At 49.9% G+C, this 22,378-nt stretch overlaps 1 protein-coding gene across 1 annotated transcript in view; it reads left to right on the top strand.

The window, feature by feature from the left end:
• The window catches only part of LOC140426923 (glutamate receptor ionotropic, delta-2-like), a 758,287-nt gene that overhangs the window by 722,218 nt on the left and 13,691 nt on the right, over window positions 1-22,378 (top strand). The window contains exon 16 of the mRNA XM_072512211.1: window positions 22,024-22,261. Coding sequence (XP_072368312.1) covers window positions 22,024-22,261 — 238 coding nt within the window. The remainder of the gene's footprint in view (window positions 1-22,023; window positions 22,262-22,378) is intronic.

The following is a 22,378-nucleotide window of genomic DNA, read 5'->3' as shown; positions in this document are numbered from 1 at the left end:
GCAGATGGCCATGAAGGTGATTGTATAGATAGGCTGAATAGATATATTTTTAATTGTAATCAGTACACCGTGTACCAAATGCATGCCATCAAAGATGTGTATTTAGGCTGAGTGAAATGAGTGAAAGAAAGCCGAAGCAATTATCAGTACAGTCTGCCCTCTGCAGGAAATTCCGAAACATACCTCATATACACTTTATCATCAGAGAAGAAGGTTGTATTTGGAAGTACACTTGGCAACAGACTACATCATTCCAAATAACATGCCAAGTACAGGATGCCAATTATGGCCATTATGCATTCATAATAGATCTTTGCCATGGTGCCTAGAATTGATAGTGATGTAGAAATGTTTTAATGTACTGTCACATTTCAATATGCCAAATTAAATGTTAAAAGTTTATTCTATAATTTTGTTTAAATCTGAAATTTTGAAAGTGGAGAAGTACAAGGTAAATTTATCGCAAAATACATAATTTTTGTTGTGCATTTATATTATTCAGAAGTCGTGAAAGCTACAGCACTTTATCATAATGTCAGTGGAATGCATTTACAGCATAAATAAAAGTGACACATTAAATACTAATGCATTATGCCAGCTGCGTTCTGGGCATATGGATTGAATTCCCCAAACTACTGAGTTTGCTTCAAACTGAAAAGAATAAATAGAGGTTTTTCTTGCTTCTTAACAGTCACAGTATTAGATACTTCTCTAAGTGTATTCAATGCATTGTCCCTTAACCCTTGTCATGATATTCAGATAAACATCATGGTGCAAACACACATACACACTGATGGACAGATCAACGGACCAATCAACACACATGCAACATCACAGCCAATCACAAGCAAGAGCACACGCACTATGAAACGGGGAACACCACAGTTCCCGCTCATTCCAGCAGGAGACAGCTCAGGGCACAGAGCTCACAGCAAGCCACTCAGACATACACCATGTGCTGAGTGCCTCTCTAAGATAGTGTTAGGGCTGGGTCCACAGGTTAAAGGGTAAAGAACGAACCACAGTCATATGTTTACAGATGTTGTTATTGATAGTAATAAAACTGAGTTGTACCATCTGCAACCGTGTTGGATCGTCTGTATAGCGGAACACCCACCACGACATAGTACCAGGATTGGAACACAGCAACTGTGAGACCTACCTACACATCTTCAGGAATCCGCCATCCTGCGCCATAGACACCATCAGTCCGCCGCAGCCGCTCCAAATCGCTGGAAACCTCGGCGTCAACTGGAAGCTGTTCAAACAGCGCTTCCAGTTCTTCCTAGAAGCCACAGAAAGGGAGAATGCTTCGGACACCAAAAAAATCACCCTCCTCCTCTCCACGGCAGGGCAACACGCCATCCACATCTACAACTCCCTGGTGTTCGCGGACGGTGAGGACAAGACGAAGTACAAGACAGTCCTTCTTAAACTCGAGCAGCACTTCAGCGTCGAGGTGAACAAGAGCTTCGAGAGGTACCTCTTCCAGCAGCGCCTGCAGGGTAAGGATGAGCCTTTTCTATCTTTCCTGACGCACCTCCCTATCCTCGCGCAGTCCTGCGGTTATGAGGCCACCTCCGATTCCATGATTCGGGACCAGATAGTTTTTGGGGTCACCTCGCGCACCCTACGCCAGCAGCTCCTCAAAATTCAGAGCTCCACCTTAGCCACCGCCATCGAAGCCTGCGTCCTCAATGAAAATACTCCCAATTCCAGGCGGCTGAATCGGCACGGCAGGGGTCCTAAGAGGCCGAGCGGGTCCGTTCGATTGCGTTCCTCCCGGCCCGCGGCCCAGACGAGGGCGGCCATTTTGCGCACTTTCCGCGGAGTCCCGCGCTTGTACGCGACAAAAGAGACGTCGACGCAGTGGGACGTGACGTGCAGGTGCGCTCTACACAGGACCGAACTGCGCATGCGCGATGGCACAACGAATGCCGTGACGTCACGACTTGCAGCAACTGTGGATCCGCACACTTAAAGCGGCAATGTCCAGCAAAGAATCGACAATGCCTCCACTGTGGCAAGATGGGCCACTACGCTACCTGCTGTCGAGCAGCTCAACCTGCCAATGCTCCCCAATTCCGCCAGCCTCGCAGGGGACATGCGGGCCATTCAGCCTCCATACACCGAGTCATACCCTGACGATGTACAGACCGGTGACACCGATGACCGGGAAGCCTGCCGCGTCACGGTCATTGACAGGAACCGGATGTCCCCAAGCAGGACCCACCAGCCGATGCCAGTGAACAGCGTTAATCCGGGTGATGAATGTGCCACCCTAACGGTCAACCGATCACCAATCACATTCCATTTAGACACTGGTGCCTCCGCCAACCTTATAGCATGGTCAGCCTTCTACGCCTTGAAGGTCAGACCACCGATTTGGCCATCCCGCTGTCAGATGATCGATTACAGCGGAAATGTTATCCCAGCCATGGGATCCTGCCAGCTCGAGGTCACACACAATGCATACACAGCCACACTGTCCTTTGAGATAGTTGGATCATCGAAGGACTCCCTGCTAGGCGCACAGGAGTGCAAGGTTCTCCACCTCGTTCAGCGGGTACACACTCTGTCTCCAGAAGGCACGTCTGACTTCCCGGATGCAGAATTTAGGGCACAGCTCCACTCGCTCCTCGTCCACAACCAGGAGGCTTTCGAGGGCATAGGCACACTGCCCTACACTTACAGAATACGACTCAAACCGGACGCCACCCCGGTCATTCACGCACCTCGTAGAGTCCCAGCACCACTCAAAGACCGCCTCAAGCAGCAGCTGCAGGATCTCCAGGACCAAGGAGTGCTTTCCCGGGTCACGGAGCTCACGCCATGGGTCAGCTCCATGGTGTGCGTTAAAAAGCCCTCTGGCGACCTCAGGATCTGCATCGTCCCGAAAGACCTGAACAACAACATCATGAGGGAACACTACCCCATACCCAAACGGGAAGAGATCACGAGCGAAATGGCCCGGGCTAAAATCTTTACAAAGCTTGATGCCTCAAAGGGTTTTTGGCAGATTCAACTGGATCAGTCCAGCAGGAAGCTGTGCACCTTCAACACTCCCTTTGGCAGGTACTGCTACAACAGAATGCCGTTTGGCATCATCTCGGCAGAGGTATTTAATAGAATCATGGAACAGATGATGGAAGGCATCGAAGGTGTGCGCGTCTATGTTGACGACGTCATCATCTGGTCCACCACACCACAGGAGCACATCAGTCGTCTCCAGCGTGTCTTTGCTCAGATACGAGAACACGGCCTGCGCCTCAAACGAGCCAAGTGTTCTTTTGGCCAAACTGAGCTAACGTTTCTGGGAGACCACATATCCCGGTCAGGAGTGCGTCTGGATGCAGACAAAGTGAGCGCCATTACAGCCATGCCGCAGTGGCAGACAAGAAGGCAGTGCTACGCTTTCTCGCGATGGTCAACTTCCTGGGGAAGTTCATTCCCAACCTTGCCTCCCACACAACGGCTCTTCGCCACCTAGTGAAGAAGACCACGGAGTTCCAGTGGCTGCCTGCACACCAGAAGGAATGGGAGGAGCTCAAGATTAAGCTCACCACAGCCCCGGTATTGGCGTTCTTCGACACCTCTCGAGATACAAAGATCTCGACTGATGCCAGCCAGTCCGGCATTGGGGCGGTACTCCTGCAACAGGACGACACTGCATCATGGGCCCCGGTCGCCTATGCCTCGCGGGCCATGGCACCCACAGAACAGCGCTATGCGCAGATCGAGAAGGAGTGCCTGGGTTTGTTAACCGGCATAGATAAGTTCCACGACTACGTGTATGGTCTCCCTCAGTTCACCGTGGAAACCGACCATCGACCCCTGGTCAGCATCATACAAAAGGACCTGAATGAGATGACCCCTCGCCTCCAGCGCATTCTGCTCAAGCTCCGGAGGTACGACTTCCAACTGGTTTACACCCCGGGAAAGGACCTCATCATCGCGGATGCCCTGTCCAGAGCAGTGAGCACACCACCCAATTCGGAGGGGTTCGTATGTCAGGTCGAAGCGCATGTGGCCTTCACATCGGTCAATCTGGCAGCTAATGATTCAAGTCTGGCCCGTATTCGCCGGGAGACTGCGGCTGACCCCTTTCTACAAAGTGTGATGCGCCACATGATGGGAGGGTGGCTCAAAGGACAGTGCCCACAATTCTACAATGTCCGGGACGACTTGGCCGTCATTGACGGTATCCTCCTAAAGTTGGACTGGATTGTGATTCCACACAGCATGCACAGGCTGGTCCTCGAACAATTACAGGAAGGCCATCTCGGGGTTGAGAAGTGCAGGCGGAGGGCCCGAGAAGCTGTATACTGGCCGAGCATCAGCGACGACATTGCCAACATGGTGCTCAACTGCCCCACCTGCCAAAGGTTTCAGCCGGCGCAACCCCCTGAGACGCTTCAGCCCCATGAGTTGGTAACGTCCCCCTGGGCGAAGGTGGGTGTGGACCTTTTTCATGCGTTCGGCGGGGACTACGTCATCATTATAGATTATTTTTCGAATTATCCAGAGGTCATACGCCTGCATGATTTGACATCGTCCGCTGTCATCAGGGCATGCAAAGAAACCTTCGCTCGCCATGGCATTCCGCTTACTGTCATATCGGACAATGGGCCCTGTTTTGCAAGCCAAGAATGGTCTTCTTTTGCTGCTTCATATGGCTTCACACACATGACGTCCAGCCCTCTGCATCCCCAGTCAAATGGCAAGGTGGATAAAGGCTGCTGATGCCGGATCGGATTTCTGCTTAGCCCTGCTGGCCTATCGCTCGGCCCCACTGTCCACTGGCCTCTCACCAGCCCAGCTGTTGATGGGTCATGCCCTCAGGACCACTGTGCCATCCATTCTTGTTCCTACACCCGACCATGCTCCAGTACTGCAAAGGATGCAACAGCAGCGTGCTCAGCAGAAGGTGGCACATGACACTCGGGCAACTGATCTTCCTGCCTTGGCGCCTGGAGACAACGTCCGCATCCACCTACCAGAGGGTGGCTGGTCGGCAACTGCCGAAGTTCTCCGACGCGTGGCTCCCCGCTCGTTCCTGGTTCGCATGCCTGATGGCTTCATTTGCTGGCGTAATCGCCGGGCTCTTCGCCTGCTTCCGCGCTCGCTACGTGATCATACACCGGTGCCACGCCCTCCTGTTGTTCCTGATGTCGACTTCGTGGAGCTTCCTGCCACCATGCCCATTCCTCTGTCGCCTGTGGCCAGGCCCATTCCTCAGCCGGTGGATCCTGACCCACCCTTGAGGCGGTCAACCCGAATTCGTCGCCCACCTTCGAGGCTGGACATATGAGCCTGTTTGAACATTGGACTCACTAAAGTGTTATGCCCCAATGTTAATATGTTTCTTTTTTTGTCATTACAGGAGTTCTTTTTTGATGTTTGATGATTACACTTGTTTTGTTTATGGTACAACCTCGTTGCTATGTTGTGCCTGACACCTTCCTATGTATATAGTTTAGCCTCATGTACATGTTGTAGATGTTGCACACACACATTCAGCTGCACTCAGTACACATCTTTATTTATTATCACACAGGCACATATTCTTGTAAAAAAGGGGGGATGTCATGATATTCAGATAAACATCATGGTGCAAACACACATACACACTGATGGACAGATCAATGGACCAATCAACACACATGCAACATCACAGCCAATCACAAGCAAGAGCACACGCACTATAAAAAGGGGAACACCACAGTTCCCGCTCATTCCAGCAGGAGACAGCTCAGGGCACAGAGCTCACAGCAAGCCACTCAGACATACACCATGTTCTGAGTGCCTCTTTAAGATAGTGTTAGGGCTGGATCTGCAGGTTAAAGGGTAAAGAACGAACCACAGTCATAAGTTTACAGATGTTGTTATTGATAGTAATAAAACAGAGTTGTACCATCTGCAACCGTGTTGGTTCGTCTGTATAGCGGAACACCCAACACAACATCCCTCTTCTCTGTTGACAGGGAAAGTAGAAGGCTTTACCCTGTGCAAGAAAAATAAAACGTTGATCCTGTCACAAAATATATCAACAATAATTTCAATCCAGTAAAAGCAACCATGGTATATCTGGATTTCCAGAAAGCCTTTGACAAGGTGCCACACAAAAGGTTGTTGCATAAGATAAAGATGCATGGCATTAAGGGGAAAGTAGTAGCATGGATAGAGGATTGGTTAATTACTAGAAAGCAAAGAGTGGGGATTAATGGGTGTTTCTCTGGTTGGCAATCAGTAGCTAGTGGTGTCCCTTAGAGATCAGTGTTGGGCCCACAACTGTTCATAATTTACATAGATGATTTGGAGTTGGGGACCAAGGGCAATGTGTCCTAGTTTGCAGACGACACTAAGATAAGTGGTAAAGCAAAAAGTGCAGAGGATACTGGAAGTCTGCAGAGGGATTTGGATAGGCTAAGTGAATGGGCTAGGGTCTGGCAGATGGAATACAATGCTGACAAATGTGAGGTTATCCATTTTGGTAGGAATAACAGCAAAAGGGATTATTATTTAAAATGATAAAATATTAAAACATGCTGCTGTGCAGAGAGACCTGGGTGTGCTAGTGCATGAGTCGCAAAAAGTTGGTTTACAGGTGCAACAGATGATTAAGAAGGCAAATGGAATTTTGTCCTTCATTGCTAGAGGGATGGAGTTTAAGACTAGGGAGGTTCTGCTGCAATTGTATAAGGTGTTAGTGAGGCCACACCTGGAGTATTGTGTTCAGTTTTGGTCTCCTTACTTGAGAAAGGACGTACTGGTGCTGGAGGGTGTTAATCTAGGTTAATCCCAGAGCTGAAGGGGTTGGATTACGAGGAGAGATTGAGTAGACTGGGACTGTACTCGTTGGAATTTAGAAGGATGAGGGGGGATCTGATAGAAACATATAAGATTATGAAGGGAATAGATAGGATAGATGCGGGCAGGTTGTTTCCACTGGCGGGTGAAAGCAGAACTAGGGGGCATTGCCTCAAAATAAGGGGAAGTAGATTTAGGACTGAGTTTAGGAGGAACTTCTTCACCCAAAGGGTTGTGAATCTATGGAATTCCTTGCACAGTGAAGCAGTAGAGGCTCCTTCATTAAATGTTTTTAAGATAAAGATAGCTTTTTTGAAGAAGAAAGGGATTAAGGGTTATGGTGTTCGGGCCGGAAAGTGGAGCTGAGTCCACAAAAGATCAGCCATGATCTCATTGAATGGCGGAGCAGGCTCGAGGGGCCAGATGGCCTACTCCTGCTCCTAGTTCTTATGTTCTTATCACTTGCGTTTTTTTAAATGTTGAAAATGCTTTAAGCATTGTTGTTTTCTTTTGAAATCTGGTCACTGCGGATCAGGAGATTCCAATGAGAGAAATCAAAGCAGAACAAATAAATGAGACTCTTTCCCATTGCGCAGAGGTCACCCACAATTGGTCTCACTATTTGTTCGATACAAATAAAAGCCAACATTTGAATCTGAATTGGAAAGAGCTGGAAGCACACAGTCAGTGTGGTGTATGCAGTCAATCGGTCTTGGACTCTTCCTCAGTTTTGAAAAAAATAAGAGATAAACAAAAACATTTGGAAAAGGAGAAAAAAAGGAGAGAAAAGAAATAAACCATAAAGGGGATATATCAATGGGATAATTGTTGAAGTATTTAACAAATCATTCCAGTCAAGCAATACGAAGAAACATAATGTTTCGGAGAATCGCCGGGGGCTGGCGTGAATCCCACCCCTGACGGCCGCCGAATTCTCTGGCAACGGATATTCGGCGGGGGCGGGAATCGCACTGCACCTGACGGCGGGCCCCCCCCCCGCCCCCCCCCGTGATTCTCCGGCCTGCGATGGGCCGAAGTCCCGCTGCTGTCATGCCAGTCCCGCTGGCAAGAATCAAACCACCCACCTTACCGGCTGGACTGCGGCGCCGGTGGGGCTCCGGGGTCCGGGGGGGGGGGGGGCGCGGGGCGATCTGGCTCCGGGGGGTGCCCCCATGGTGGCCTGGCCCGCGATCAGGGCCCACCGATCCACGGGCGGGCCTGTACCGTGGGGCACTCTTTTCCCTCCGCCTCGGCCATAGCCTTCACCATGGCCGGCGCGGAAGAGACCCCCCTCCCCCCAAGCATGCACGGGGATGATATCAGCAGACGCTGACGCTCTCGCGCATGCGCGGACGTCCGCCGGCTGGTGAAGTCCTTTCACGCCAGCCGGTGGAGCGGAAACCACTCCAACGCGCGCCTAGCCCCTCGCGGTGAGGGCTTGGCCCCTAAAGGTGCGGAGAAATCCGCACATTTGGGGCGGCCCGATGCCGGAGTGGTTCACGCCACTCCATCCTGCCGGGACCCTCCGCCCCGCCGGGTAGGGGAGAATCCCGGCCACTTTCTCTCGTGAAGTTAGGCGAATTGGCCATTCTAAAATGCTCCTTAGTGTCCAAAGATATGCAGGTCAGGTGGATTGGCCATGATCAGTGCGCGGGGTTACGGGGATAGGGTGGGGGAGTGGGCCTCGATAGAGTGATCTTTCGGAGGGTCGTTGAAGACTCAATGGGCAAATGGCCTCCTTCTGTGCTGGAGGGATTCTATGGAGGATTCCCCTTACTGCTTTTCCATTATTATGCTTATCTCTTATTTTTCAACTCGGCAGAAAGATGAGGAGCTCGAACCTTCAACTATCTGACAGCTTCTCCCACAGACCCACGGCCACTAGCATCTAGGACAAGAGCAGCAGGTACCTGGGAACCTCACCACCAAGAGGTTACCCTCCAAGTCACTCACCACCCTGACTTGGAAATAAATTGCCTTTCCTTCACTGTTGATGGGGGGGAAATCTTGGAACTCCCTCCCTAACAGCACATTAGGTGTACTTTCACCTCAGGGAATGCAGTGGTCCAAGAAGGCAACTCACCACCATCTTCTGAAGGGCAACTAGGAATGGGCAATAAATGCTGGCCTAACCATTGTCGCGCACATCCCATAGATGAATTTTTAATATACACTGACGTCCTGTGTGATTCCAGCACTTAAAGCTTTTGTTTGACTATTTGCTCAACCCACTCCAGAATCCACGGCCATTCCACAACTCACTCAGTACAGGAGAAGGCAGTCAGTTAGTTCAACTATTTATTACGTGACTGAGATCAATCAAGACAGGCCTACCACTTAATCATTAGATTTGTTTTATTTCTTTCTTTAACTGCTCATGATAATGTCTGCAGCCAAAGCTGCTGATCAGACATGTGGGGCTGGATGCTCCGTTTGGGAGACTGAGTCCCCACACCATCCTGAAAACGGTGGTGTTTTACGGCAGAAAAACTGGCCCAAAACGGCCACCGATTCGCCACTTTGCTGGGGGCTAGCAGGGAGTCAGCGTAGCGCTCCCAGCTCTCGCTACAGATATGGCCAGGAGCATTGCCGGGTCTGTGGCCACCCATGTGCACAGCGGCGGCCTGCAGCGGCCACGCCGTGCTTCATGGCGGACTCAGCCCGCGGACCAAGACCGCAATAATAGTCCCCCCCTTCAGCCGCTTGCGTGCCCTTGACCACCCGCCCACAGTGCCCCCAGCCCCGAATGAAGCTCTGCCCTACCCGCGGATTGGTCCTCCCCTGACTGTGACGGCGCCGGACAAGTCCACAGACGCCACGTTAAGTTCACGATGGGTGAGACCACACGTATCCCACGCCGACGGAGCATTGCGGGGTGGGCCTCGGGCAATGGCCTGAGGCCGTGGATATGTGGCGCAGCGTACTCCTAGAGTATGCCGCTTTTCCGGGGACCGACCATCGTGAAAGCGGCGCCACCCCCGATTTTGGCGTCATCGAGGATTCTCCGCCCCCTCGCTGAACGCGATTTTGGCGTCGAGGAGCGGAGAATATAGTCCTTGATGGCTGAATATATTCTGAATATATATGCAGAACAAAAATAAAAAGAGGATATTCTGGAAATATACAGCAGGTCCATCAGTGTAGGAGAAGACAAAGGATAAGGAATGTTAAAAAAAAAGTTACTGTTGCGAATCCTTTGATGGAATGCATACATTTTTGGATTGTCAGTCACTGTACTCTTCGTATAGCATTCCTGATTCTGGCCGAAAGTAAAAATATACCCAAGAGCCTGCAAAGTCTGATTGAGCATTTGATGGATTGAAACTGATTTGTAATTGATTTACTTCCACTTGCAGAAATGCGCTGGGGAATTCATTAGTGCAGTGTTTTAAGTATTTGACCCCTTGACAAATATATCGAAGCTGAATAAAATTACTAGAATGTATTCTTTAAACAAGGGAGAAAATTCACTCAGATTAACTGCTGACTGCATCATTAATCAAAACTAAATGCATAGAACTTGTTGTAATTGCACAGCTCATCGTATCAATACTTCTAGCTCCCATCAGTTAAACTGCAGATTTTATACAGAGGTAGTTAGACCTCCATATTACATATAAAAATAATTTCTGCTCCTTCTACAACACACAGGAAAAAACCTTCAAACTGGGAAATCAATGCTACTGCTCACAAAAGCAATGGTTACCAAAGGTCTGGTAAATACCCAGAAATAGATTTTTGCTTTGAGTTTTTTTTTAACACTTAGTTCCGCAAGAAGCCTTCAACTTCGGTTACCCATTGAGACAGCACAGCCATTACATATTGTGGCCTAATTAAATATATGGGTGGGATACCCCGCTCCTCGATGCCAAAATCGTGTTGGGCGAGGGGTCGGAGAAGACCCCCGAAGATGCCAAAATCGGGGGCGGTGCCGCTTTCGCGATGCTCCGCCCCCTGAAAAGCAGGTACGCCACACCACGTATCCACGACCTCAGGCTTTTGCCTGAGGCCCACCCCGAGATGCTCCGTCCTCGACCTGCCGAGTTCCCGACGGCGGGGGTTACGTGAGCTCACACCGTTCGTGAACTCGGTGTGGTAGCTGCGGCCTCAGAGCGGCGCCGTCACAGTCGGGGTCGGGGTCGGGCCGATCCGCGGGCAGGGCGGGCTTCATTTGGGGCTGGGGGCACTGCGGGAGGGTGGTCCGGGGAGCGCGAACGGCCGAAGAGGGGGACTATATTTGCGGTCCGGGTCCGCGGGCAGAGTCCGCCATGGAGCATGGGCCACTCCAGGTCGCCGCCATACGTATGCGTGGCCACGGACCCGGCCATGCTCCGGGCCATATTGGCAGCTCAAGCTGTGAGCTCTACACTGCCTTCCTGCTGGCCCCCAGCAAACCGCCGAATCGGTGCCCGTTTTGCACAAGTTTTCCTGGTGTAAAACGCCACCGTTTTCACGCCGGCATTGGGACTTAGTCTCCCAAACGGAGAATCCAGCCCATGGTCTCATGCACAAGCTGGACACGAAAAAAGTATGAGGGGATTTGGGAGGGAAACGAGACATTGGTGCACGTTCAGGGCTCGGTCTGAGGAGAACATCAGACGAGGTTTGGCCCAGTGGATTAGTGGAGCGGGGGAAGCAGCAGAGTCACCTTATTGGATAGTCTTAATCCAGTGACAAAGATGTCCATGAGTTCTTCATTGTTGGTGTGGCATGAGGGTGAAGGGGGAGAACGGCATAAGAAAATGGTTGTTGTAGAGAAAAGAGGCTGGTGTTTAACTTTTCATTTCAGGATGATCCCAGAATAGAGAACATGGATGGCTGGTTTAGCACAGGGCTAAATAGCTGGCTTTTAAAACAGACCAAAGCAGGCTAGCAGCACGGGTTCAATTCCCGTACCAGCCTCCCCGAACAGGCGCTGGAATGTGGCAACTAGGGGCTTTTCACAGTAACTTCATTTGAAGCCTACTTGTGACAATAAGCAATTTTCATTTCATTTCATTTCAAGGGCCGAACCCAGTAGTGCTTTGTGGTCCAACCAGATCTGAGGTGAATGGCTAAATCAGAAGACTGCCGTATCCGCTCAAATCTGCAACCCCTGGATTTAAGGGAGTGGAGATGAGAGTCACGGGAATGGTGTGTGTGTGTGAGAGTAATGGTTTTAATGGAGGCATGAAATTGCTACTCAAAAATTCTTGTTTAATTCATTACGTACATTTAATATCTGTGTTTACAGCACCTGCAAAGAAAATCAGCAATTAAAATCACTGAATTCACAATCAAATTATGTTCAAGCTCAAAGTATTAATCATGGCACTTTATTCAAATCTACATGGAGAAATTAAGTGAGATTTTCCCATTTATACTATATTTGTTGCAGGAGCATAATTTTGGTTTTGAACTTAGCAGCTGAACTAATTTGGAAATATATGTACATCTGTTTTATGAAATGGAGAAGGTGGGTGGAATAAGAAATGCTGTAGCCAGAGTAATATCAATGGGTGGGGGGAAATCTGAACATTCTTTTTCAAAGTGTTGGTTCCAGTGAGAAAAGCGGTGGGAATCCCATTGATGCCGACTGTAGTGATCTGCATCACTGTATATACACAAGGGGTTAATGTAAATACACTGCAACTAAGTAACCACTAGAGGGAGCACCAGAGATGTCATCACATGCAGACACGCAGCCAATGGGTCATTAGAACAGGACACAACCAATGGGTAATCAGGACACCCAGAGGTGGCATTACCACAAGGGGGCACTACACGACCCATATAAAAAGGACAAGGCACACAGGCTCTGCCTCTTCCACCGGCAGAAACCAAGACAGCCGGACAGGGTTGATTATCAGCAACATCACACCCTAGCACATGGTCGAGAGCAAGCTTGTATAGTTAGCAGAATAGACTGAGTTACTAGAGGCAGATTAGTAGAGTGTCGAACTCATTTAAGAGCATTGTTAATCGTTCAATAAATACATTAAACTTATCTCCGAGTCTGGAGCATATTTCAGCAGAGCCGGCATCAAGTGGCAGCTTACATAACACAACATGGTACAGGAGTGACTGCTCAATCTCCCTAATTCAATTCAGCAAGGTTAGAGACAACCAGCAACCAAATCCAGGCACGATGAAGAGGATTCAAGCTCCTCATCAACTCAGGACCACTGGTAATCTTAGGGCTAGCTGGCGTTCGTTCAAACAAAAATTCCAACTATACATGGCAGCATCCTACCTGAATGGCGCAACCGATGCTCGGAAGATAGCTCTTCTACTCACCATTGCGGGTGAACATGTGATAAAGATCTTCAACTCATTTCAATACTCAGAAGGGCAGGACAAAACAAAATACCAGACCATCCTGGACAAATTCGACAGCCACTGCGAGGTGGACACGAACAAAATCGGTAAAAATGGCGCGAATACTCACCACGAGGCAGAGGTAGTGTTGAAACAGAAGAAGACGGCAGTTCTGAATGGCAACCATCTTGCGCGTGTGCAGTCTGACCAGTCCGCACATGCGCACTTCCCTAAAAGACGCAAACTGGTGTTTTGTGCATGCCACTCTGGAAGGGCAATCCCTCAACGTTTATATCATAAGCCCAACAAGGAGGACACCGGAAACGCTGCCTACACACTAGTCTCCAGGCAGCTTTAAACCGAGAGGCATACAGCCATGAAGGGTCGCTAAGGCCTACAAGCGACTCACCCCCCGAGAGGCTGAGACTGAACTACCGCCTCCCCCCAACCGCCCCCCCCCCCCCCCCCCCAACCCAGCCCTAAGCTGAACCTATCTGGATCCTCTGCGGCCTCTCCACTGTCCCCTCTGCGACTGGCACCCTGGACAATAATGGCTGAGGGTCACCTCCGATATTCCCTTCACTGGTGAGGTTGTCAGGTTCTTGGTTTTATTGTACATCGTTGTAAATCATGCCGGCATGACCGATGACTATTCAGTGAGTGGGGAAGTACAAGAGAGAGGGCTCGCTAATTATATTATAATATATTAAAATTAGGTTCCCAGCCTTCTGCAGTGGATTTCTCATCCCGCCGCCGGGGAGTGGCCAGGAAAATCGGAATACCTGATCTCGCTGGAGAGAATCGTGATTACTGATTCTCGGCGAATTTTTATGCCCATGTTGCCGATCTCCTTGACAGCTAACAGGGGCTCAAAATCACCCACAATGTGGTTTCAAATACACCAACCATTCAGAATATTTTGTCTCTGGATTGATCTTGGAATTGAACCTAAACCAGATTAGAATTTCCTTGAAGCAAAATTTCACCATCAGTCCACCTAAATCTGCAAGAACAGAGGATGCTGCAAAAACTCAGCAGGACCAGCATCATCTGTAACGAGAGAAAACAGAGTTATTATTTTGAGTCCTTTTGGCCCTTTGTCAGAACTGAAAAGAGGGAGAATGTGTTTGATATTCAAATGCACCTAGAAGAGCGTAAAATTGCATGTGATAACATCAGGCACACATCCCAACGTCATCTTGCACTCATGCAATATTTCAGTCAGCCGACGCAGGCGCGGATTAGCAGCACACCAGCCAACAATTATAGCGCCAATTGAAGGGATAATGCCAAGAATATTATTTTGCCCGTGCAATATTTAGGTCGTTGCACTGGCAAAACGGTCAGTGTTTTTCAATTTTTCGCAATCATGGTGGATCTGCGCCTCAATGTGAAGACCCTTTTCAGATTTGGGAAGTCCTCCTCTCCGCGATCTGGGAGCTCCAGCCCTCCCTACTTCCCTGGCTGTGGTAAACCATTGTATTGTATTGTATTGTTGTACTGTTACATGCCTGGGCTTGTCCCTGCGGGGTCCGAACCACTGTAGTATATAATATGTGTATTGTGGTAAACTGCCACTGTATTATATGTAAGGTGATAAACTACTGCCTGCTGGCTCCGCCTCCCTCGGGCTCGGTATAAAGGTGGCTAGTCTCCGCCGCTGTCTCAGTTCGGGATCCGAGGCCAGGAGGCTTTCCGTTTAGTTTATTAAAGCCTCAGTTACGTTCACCACTCATCATGTGTTCATTGATGGCATATCAATTTAATAAACTAAACATCTAAGATGAATTCATCACTCAAGCCTGATCGCCTGGAGCTGGAACCACAGGCAACATTCGAGCACTGGCTAAGCTGCTTCGAAGCGAACCTCGGATCTTTCACCGAAGACTTCACAGACCTCCAAAAGAAGCAGATCCTCCATGCACGGGTGAGCCCGCAAGTCTTTCTTCTCATCAGGGACACCCCCTCGTATACGGAGGCGATAAAGCTGCTGAAGGGACACTATGTAAAGTCGATAAACGAAGTGGATGCACGAGACAACAACGCCCTGGGGAATCAGTAGCAGAATTCTTGCGTGCCTTGCGGGTACTCTGCAGGAACTGTGACTGCCAGGCGGTATCGGCTACCCAACACGCGGAGCTGTTGGTCAGGGACGCTTATGTCGCAGGCATGAAATCAATCTACATCCGCCAGCGATTGCTAGAAGGGGGTACACTCGGCCTCCCAGAGACAGTGCAGCTCTCAAACTCACTGGAGGTGGCCTCCCAGAACATGGAGGCCTACACCTCCAACCGCACAGCACCCTCGTGGACCTCGTGGGCACCGCCATCACCCGACTCGAGTGTGGCGCAAGCCTGTGCCGCGCAGCAGCCCACCAGCACCGGACGCCCAAGGTGCTACTTTTGCGGCAAGGGTAAGCATCCCAGACAACGCTGCCCTGCACGGAACGCGACTTGCAACGGGTGTGGGAGGAAGGGCCACTTTGCGAAAGCCTGCCAGGCCCGATCTCTCCCGAAAACTCCTAGGCCCAGCAGCGCTGCCTGCTGCCTGTCAGGGCCACCCCCAGCTGCCGCGCCACCAGCCCATGTGTGACCCGTGAGCGCCGCTATCTTTGCCGCCATCTTCGATTTTGGCAACCACTTGCGACACATGGGGGCCGCCATCTTGTACTCCACCCGCCATGCGCCACCCATGGGGGCCGCCATCTTTGACGCCATCTCCAATGCCACCTGCCACGCGTGACCCATGGGTTCCGCCATCTTGGGACCACTCAGCAGCCTCCCAGGAGCCCTGCTCACACGATCTTACGCTGGCCGCTGCTACCTCCGACCGGCCTACCCATCACCTTCCGAAGCTCGCCTCCATCTCTCTCGACCAGTCCCGGCCTCATCACCTCACAAAATCTACGATGACCGTCTGGATCAACGGGCACGAGATGGCCTGCCTTTTCGACTCCGGGAGCACAGACAGCTTCATTCACCCAGATACGGTAAGGCGCTGCTCCCTCCCAATTTTACCCGCGACCCAGAAAATCTCCCTGGCTTCCGGATCACATTCAGTAGCAATCCGAGGGTACTGTGTTGCGACCCTTACCGGACAAGGCATAGAGTACGCTAACTTTAAACTCTACGTCCTTCCCCATCTCTGCGCCACCCTATTACTGGGGCTCCACTTCCAGTGCCACCTCCAAAGCCTTACTTTAAAGTTCGGTGGACCCCAGCCCCCCCTCACCGTCTGTAGCCTCGCGAACCTTAAGGTCGCCCCAACCTCGCTCTTCGCTAACGTCACCCCCGACTGTAAGCCCGTCGCTACTAGGAGCAGATGATACAGTGCCCGGGACAGGGCCTTTATCAGGTCAGAGGTCCAGCAACTCCTATGAGAGGGGATCATTGAGGCTAGTATCAGCCTCTGGAGAGCCAGGTGGTGGTCATCAAGACTGGTGAGAAGCACCGGATGGTCATCGACTACAGTCAGTCCATCAACCGGTACACGCAGCTCGATGCGTACCCCCTCCCCCACATATCTGACATGGTCAATCAGATTGCACAGTATCGAGTCTTCTCCACAGTTGACTTGAAGTCCGCATACCACCAGCTCCCTATCCGCCCGGAGGACCGCCAATACACTGCCTTCGAGGCAGATGGCCGCCTCTACCACTTCCTCAGGGTTCCCTTCGGCATAACCTTGGTCTTCCAACGAGAAATGGATCGAATGGTTGACCAGTACGGGCTGCGGGCCACGTTCTCTGTACTGAGATAATGTCACCATCTGCGGCCATGAACAGCAGGTCCATGACGAAAACCTCCGGCACTTCCTCCACACCGCTAAACTCCTGAACTTCACCTATAATAAGGAAAAATGCATTTCCCGCACAACCCGCCTAGCCATCCTTGGCTACGTTGTGGAAAATGGAGTCCTAGGTCCCTGCCCCGACCGCATGCGCCCCCTCCTAGAACTCCCCCTCCCCCACTGCCCCAAGGCCCTGAAGAAATGCCTGGGGTTCTTCTCTTACTATGCCCAGTGGGTCCCCAATTATGCAGACAAGGCCCGTCCAGTTATTAAATCCACCGTTTTTCCTTTGACGGCTGAGGCCCACCTGGCCTTCAACCGCATCAAGGCAGATATTGCCAAAGCCGCGATGCACGCTGTGGACGAGTCCATTCCGTTCCTGGTGGAGAGCGATGCGTCAGACTTTGCTCTGGCCGCTACCCTCAACCAGGCGGGCAGGCCGTGGCTTTCTTCTCCCGTACCCTCCATGCCTCCGAAATTCGACACTCCTCCGTCGAAAAGTAAGCCCGAGCCATTGTAGAAGCTGTGTGACATTGGAGGCATTACCTAGCTGGCAGGCGATTCACTCTCCTCACTGACCAACGGTCGGTTGCCTTCATGTTTAACAATACACAGCGGGGCAAAATCAAAAACGACAAGGTTCTGAGGTGGAGGATCGAGCTCTCCACCTACAATTACGATATCTTGTATCGACCTGGGAAGCTCAATGAGTCCCCAGATGCCCTATTCCGCGGTACATGTGCCAGCGCACAAGTAGACCGACTCCGGGCCCTCCACAATGAGCTCTGTCACCCAGGGGTCACCCGTTTTTTTCACTTTATCAAGGCTCGCAACCTGCCTTACTCCATCGAGGAGGACAGGACCGTGACCAAGGACTGCCAGGTCTGCGCGGAGTGCATACCGCACTTCTATTGGCCAGACAGAGCGCACCTGGTAAAGGCCTCTCGCCCCTTTGAGCGCCTCAGCATCAATTTCAAAGGGCCCCTCCCCTCCACTGACCGTAAAGTGTACTTCCTCAACATTGTTGACGAATACTGAAGATTACCCTTTGCCATCCCATGCCCTGACATGACCTCTGCCACCGTCATCAAGGCACTGCACAGTCTTTTCACCTTGTTCGGGTTCCCTACCTAAATCCATAGCGATCCTTCATGAGCGACGGGTTGCGTCAGTTCCTGCTCAGCATGGGCATTGCCTCCAGCAGGGCGACCAGCTACAACCCCCGGGGCAACAGACAGGTGGAAAGGGAAAACGCGACGGTCTGGAAGGCCGTCCTCCTGGCCCTACGGTCTAGAAGTCTCCCAGTCTCCCGCTGGCAGGAGGTGCTCTCCGATGCGCTCCACTCTATCCGGTCGCTCCAGTGTACTGCCACCAACGAGACCCCTCACGAGCGTATGTTTGCCATCCCCAGGACGTCCACCTCCGGGGTCTCGCTCCCGTCCTGGCTGACAGTCCCAGGGTCTGTCCTCCTCCGGATGCATGCGAGGAGCCATAAATCAGACCCCCTTGTCGAGAAGGTCATGCTCCTCCATGCCAATCCACAATATGCTTACGTGGCACATCATGACGGGCGACAGGACACAGTCTCCCTCCGGGAATTGGCGCTTGCAGGTTCCCTAACTACCATCACCACCACCCCCGATCTTACACCGTCTCCCTCCACCACTACCCAGCTACTTCAAGGTCTGGCACCAGCAGGCCCACGGCAGCCATCACCACCACCGCCGCACACACACCGCCACCCCCCCCCCCCCTCCACCGATTCAACTACTGGGTGAAGAAGAGGACGACCGCTCCCGGACGCGCAGGTCTCGACACCGGTGCCCACACCATAGCCGGGACTGAGGCGATCACGGCGGAAGGTCAAGTCCCCCGACAGACTTGATCTTTAAGTCCACTTCACCCCTGCTGGACTCTTTTTTTTAACAGGGGGTGAATGTGGTAAACCACTGTATTGTATTGTATTGTTGTACTGTTACATGCCTGGGCTTGTCCCTGCGGGGTCCGAACCACTGTAGTATATAATATGTATATTGTGGTAAACTGCCACTGTATTATATGTAATGTGGTAAACTACTGCCTGCTGGTTCATCCTCCCTCGGGCTCAGTATAAAGGTGGCTAGTCTCCGCCGCTGCCTCAGTTCGGGATCCGAGGCCAGGAGGCTTTCCGTTTAGTTTATTAAAGCCTCAGTTACGTTCACCACTCGTCGTGTGTTCATTGATGGCATATCACTGGCCTACCCTCAGATACCCAATGACCCCCCTCCTGACCTCCCAGGACACCCCAGCAACCCACCCCCCGTGAATTACCTTGGGAACAATCCCCAGTCTTAGTTCCAGGTAGAGTGCTGCAGTACCTCCTCTGGCCATCCAGCACTGTGCCTGGAAACAGCTCTCCAAGACACAACGTCCCACCAAGGACAGACAGAAGTCCCACCCACTGCCAATCAACGTTCAATTGAGCATTAAATGGCAATGGGCTTCTGAGAGTTGGTGGCAGTGCGGCGCACAATTTCCTAAAAATTGTACCTTTTGATTTTTTTTCTCCTCAATTCCAGCATTTTTTCTCCGATTCCAGCATCCTCAGTATTTTGCTTATTTTCGTATCTGAAATCCTCATGTCTTTGGACTAAATCAAGTTTTTATGCAACAATCTAATCTTCAAGTTCAGATTTTCTCATTGCCTTACCTTTCTCATGTTTAGAATTATTAAAATAGTTACATGTTTAGAATTATTAAAATAGTAGTTAAGTTTATGCTTGGAATTTTCTTTAACTAACTCTGATAACCAAAACTAATCTGGGCTCTGAAGCCTTTAAAATATTTTGGAAATGAGAAATAAATCTGAAGTCACACGGGATCAGGGGTGAACTGGCATGGTGGATACAGAACTGGCTAGGTCATAGAAGGCAGAGGGTAGCAATGGAGGGATGCTTTTCTAATTGGAGGGCTGTGACCAGTGGTGTTCCACAGGGATCAGTGCTGGGACCTTTGCTCTTTGTAGTATATATAAATGATTTGGAGGAAAATGTAACTGGTCTGATTAGTAAGTTTGCAGACGACACAAAGGTTGGTGGAATTGCGGATAGCGATGAGGACTGTCTGAGGATACAGCAGGATTTAGATTGTCTGGAGACTTGGGCGGAGAGATGGCAGATGGAGTTTAATCCGGACAAATTTGAGGTAATGCATTTTGGAAGGGCTAATGCAGGTAGGGAATATACAGTGAATGGTAGAACCCTCAAGAGTATTGAAAGTCAAAGAGATCTAGGAGTACAGGTCCACAGGTCATTGAAAGGGGCAACACAGGTGGAGAAGGTAGTCAAGAAGGCATACGACATGCTTGCCTTCATTGGCCGGGGCATTGAGTATAAGAATTGGCAAGTCATGTTGCAGCTGTATAGAACCTTAGTTAGGCCACACTTGGAGTATAGTGTTCAATTCTGGTCGCCACACTACCAGAAGGTGTGGAGGCTTTAGAGAGGGTGCAGAAGAGATTTACCAGAATGTTGCCTGGTATGGAGGGCATAAGCTATGAGGAGCGATTGAATAAACTCGGTTTGTTCTCACTGGAACGAAGGAGGTTGAGGGGCGACCTGATAGAGGTCTACAAAATTATGAGGGGCATAGACAGAGTGGATAGTCAGAGACTTTTCCCCAGGGTAAAGGGGTCAATTACTAGGGGGCATAGGTTTAAGGTGAGAGGGGCAAGGTTTAGAGTAGATGTACGAGGCAAGTTTTTTACACAGAGGGTAGTGGGTGCCTGGAACTCACTACCGGAGGAGGTAGTGGAAGCAGGAACGATAGGGACATTTAAGGGGCATCTTGACAAATATATGAATAGGATGGAAATAGAAGGATACGGACCCAGGAAGTGTAGAAGATTGTAGTTTAGTCGGGCAGTATGGTCGGCACAGGCTTGGAGGGCCGAAGGGCCTGTTCCTGTGCTGTACATTTCTTTGTTCTTTGTTCTTTGTTAAATGAGATGTTATCATTAAGCGATTATTTTAATTACTTTCATTAAACTAATTACTGGATTGTTGCAGGGCCGTTGCAATAATGAATTAGTGCATGGAACATGACACTTTCAGCAACCAAGAAGGCACTGGAAAATACAAAAGGATTAGACATATCAAGGAAATTATTGTAATGGGAAGCTGCTGTCACGCAGCTCTACTTCTCCATTGTTTCTAAAGACCTTCACTGCCACTGTATTGTCATTCACAATTTCCTCCCATTAAACATTGGAATGATTGAAACTATTTCCACCCCATCTCTCCATTCTCTCACTACTAATTACAGCTCCTTAATTCGAGGTTGCAATTGAATCAGCATTTTATTGGACCTCACACATTATTCCGACTATCTTGCCTACTTCCACCTCTAAAGTCACCCATCCCAACCCCGTCCTCAACACATCTTCACATCTGAAATGAGAGAAAGCAGAGTTTTGAACATCTTCTGAAAAAGAGCCAAAAGTACTCAAAAGATTAACTTTGATTTCTCCCCTTGACAGATTCTACCAGACCAGCTGAGTTTTTCTAGAATCCTCCAGTCTTGTTTCCGATTCCAGCATCCTCAGTATTTTGCTTATTTTCATATCTGAAATCCTCATGTCTTTGGACTAAATCAAGTTTTTATGCAACAATCTAATCTTCAAGTTCAAATTTTCTCATTGCCTTACCTTTCTCATCTATATAACCTTCTCCAAGAACTCCACCACTTGTGCATCCCCAACTCCACTTCAGCATTCACGGCTGCATGTGCCTTCTGCTGTCTATATTCTGATATCAGGATTTTTTGCAATGTGGTAAACTGCTGCCACACTCCAGGAATCATGAGTTCAAGGTTCCCCTCCTCACCCTCCATACCTTCTCTATAAAGCCCTACTTAAAATTACCTCTGTGACTCAGATTTCAGTCACCCCTTCTAAATAGCTGTTTCTCTCAGGTGATGTCCCTTCTTGTCTGAGGTTTATTTTGTGGAGTACCTTGGGATGGGTTTTATAATATTAGATGCAGTATGAATGCAAGTTGTTATTTATAAATGATTGAATTATTATCACTCATTGAATGGGTCTCATAAACAATTGGCCTCGAATAACACACTATCTGCATTTTTATACAGGCTTCTTGAACTTGAACAAAGTGGTGATCTGGATGCGCTGAAGCAGAAGTGGTGGCCCAAGGTTGGGAAATGCGATTTGCAAAGTCATGTTAAAACACATGGAAAAGGAGGCCCTATGGATCTACAAAACTTCGCTGGAGCATTTGGTTTTCTTGCTTTGGGTGTAATTTTGGCTTTTATTGCTGCCATGGTAGAAACTTGGTGGAAAGGCGAAAAGAAAACCGACTCTCATCAAGAGGTAATATTGAATTTCAGGTTTCTCAAAAGTCTAGCTTGTTAGCTGCAGTAGATTTCAAATATTAAGCAATTGTTGGCATGGTGCAATTTAATCTGATTTTAATTTTTTTCTTACTTA

The sequence above is a fragment of the Scyliorhinus torazame genome, chromosome 7 (assembly GCF_047496885.1).
Source record: "Scyliorhinus torazame isolate Kashiwa2021f chromosome 7, sScyTor2.1, whole genome shotgun sequence".
Taxonomy (NCBI): domain Eukaryota; kingdom Metazoa; phylum Chordata; class Chondrichthyes; order Carcharhiniformes; family Scyliorhinidae; genus Scyliorhinus; species Scyliorhinus torazame.
Note: the sequence above shows the minus strand (reverse complement) of the source record. Positions and strands in the feature narration are given on the sequence as shown.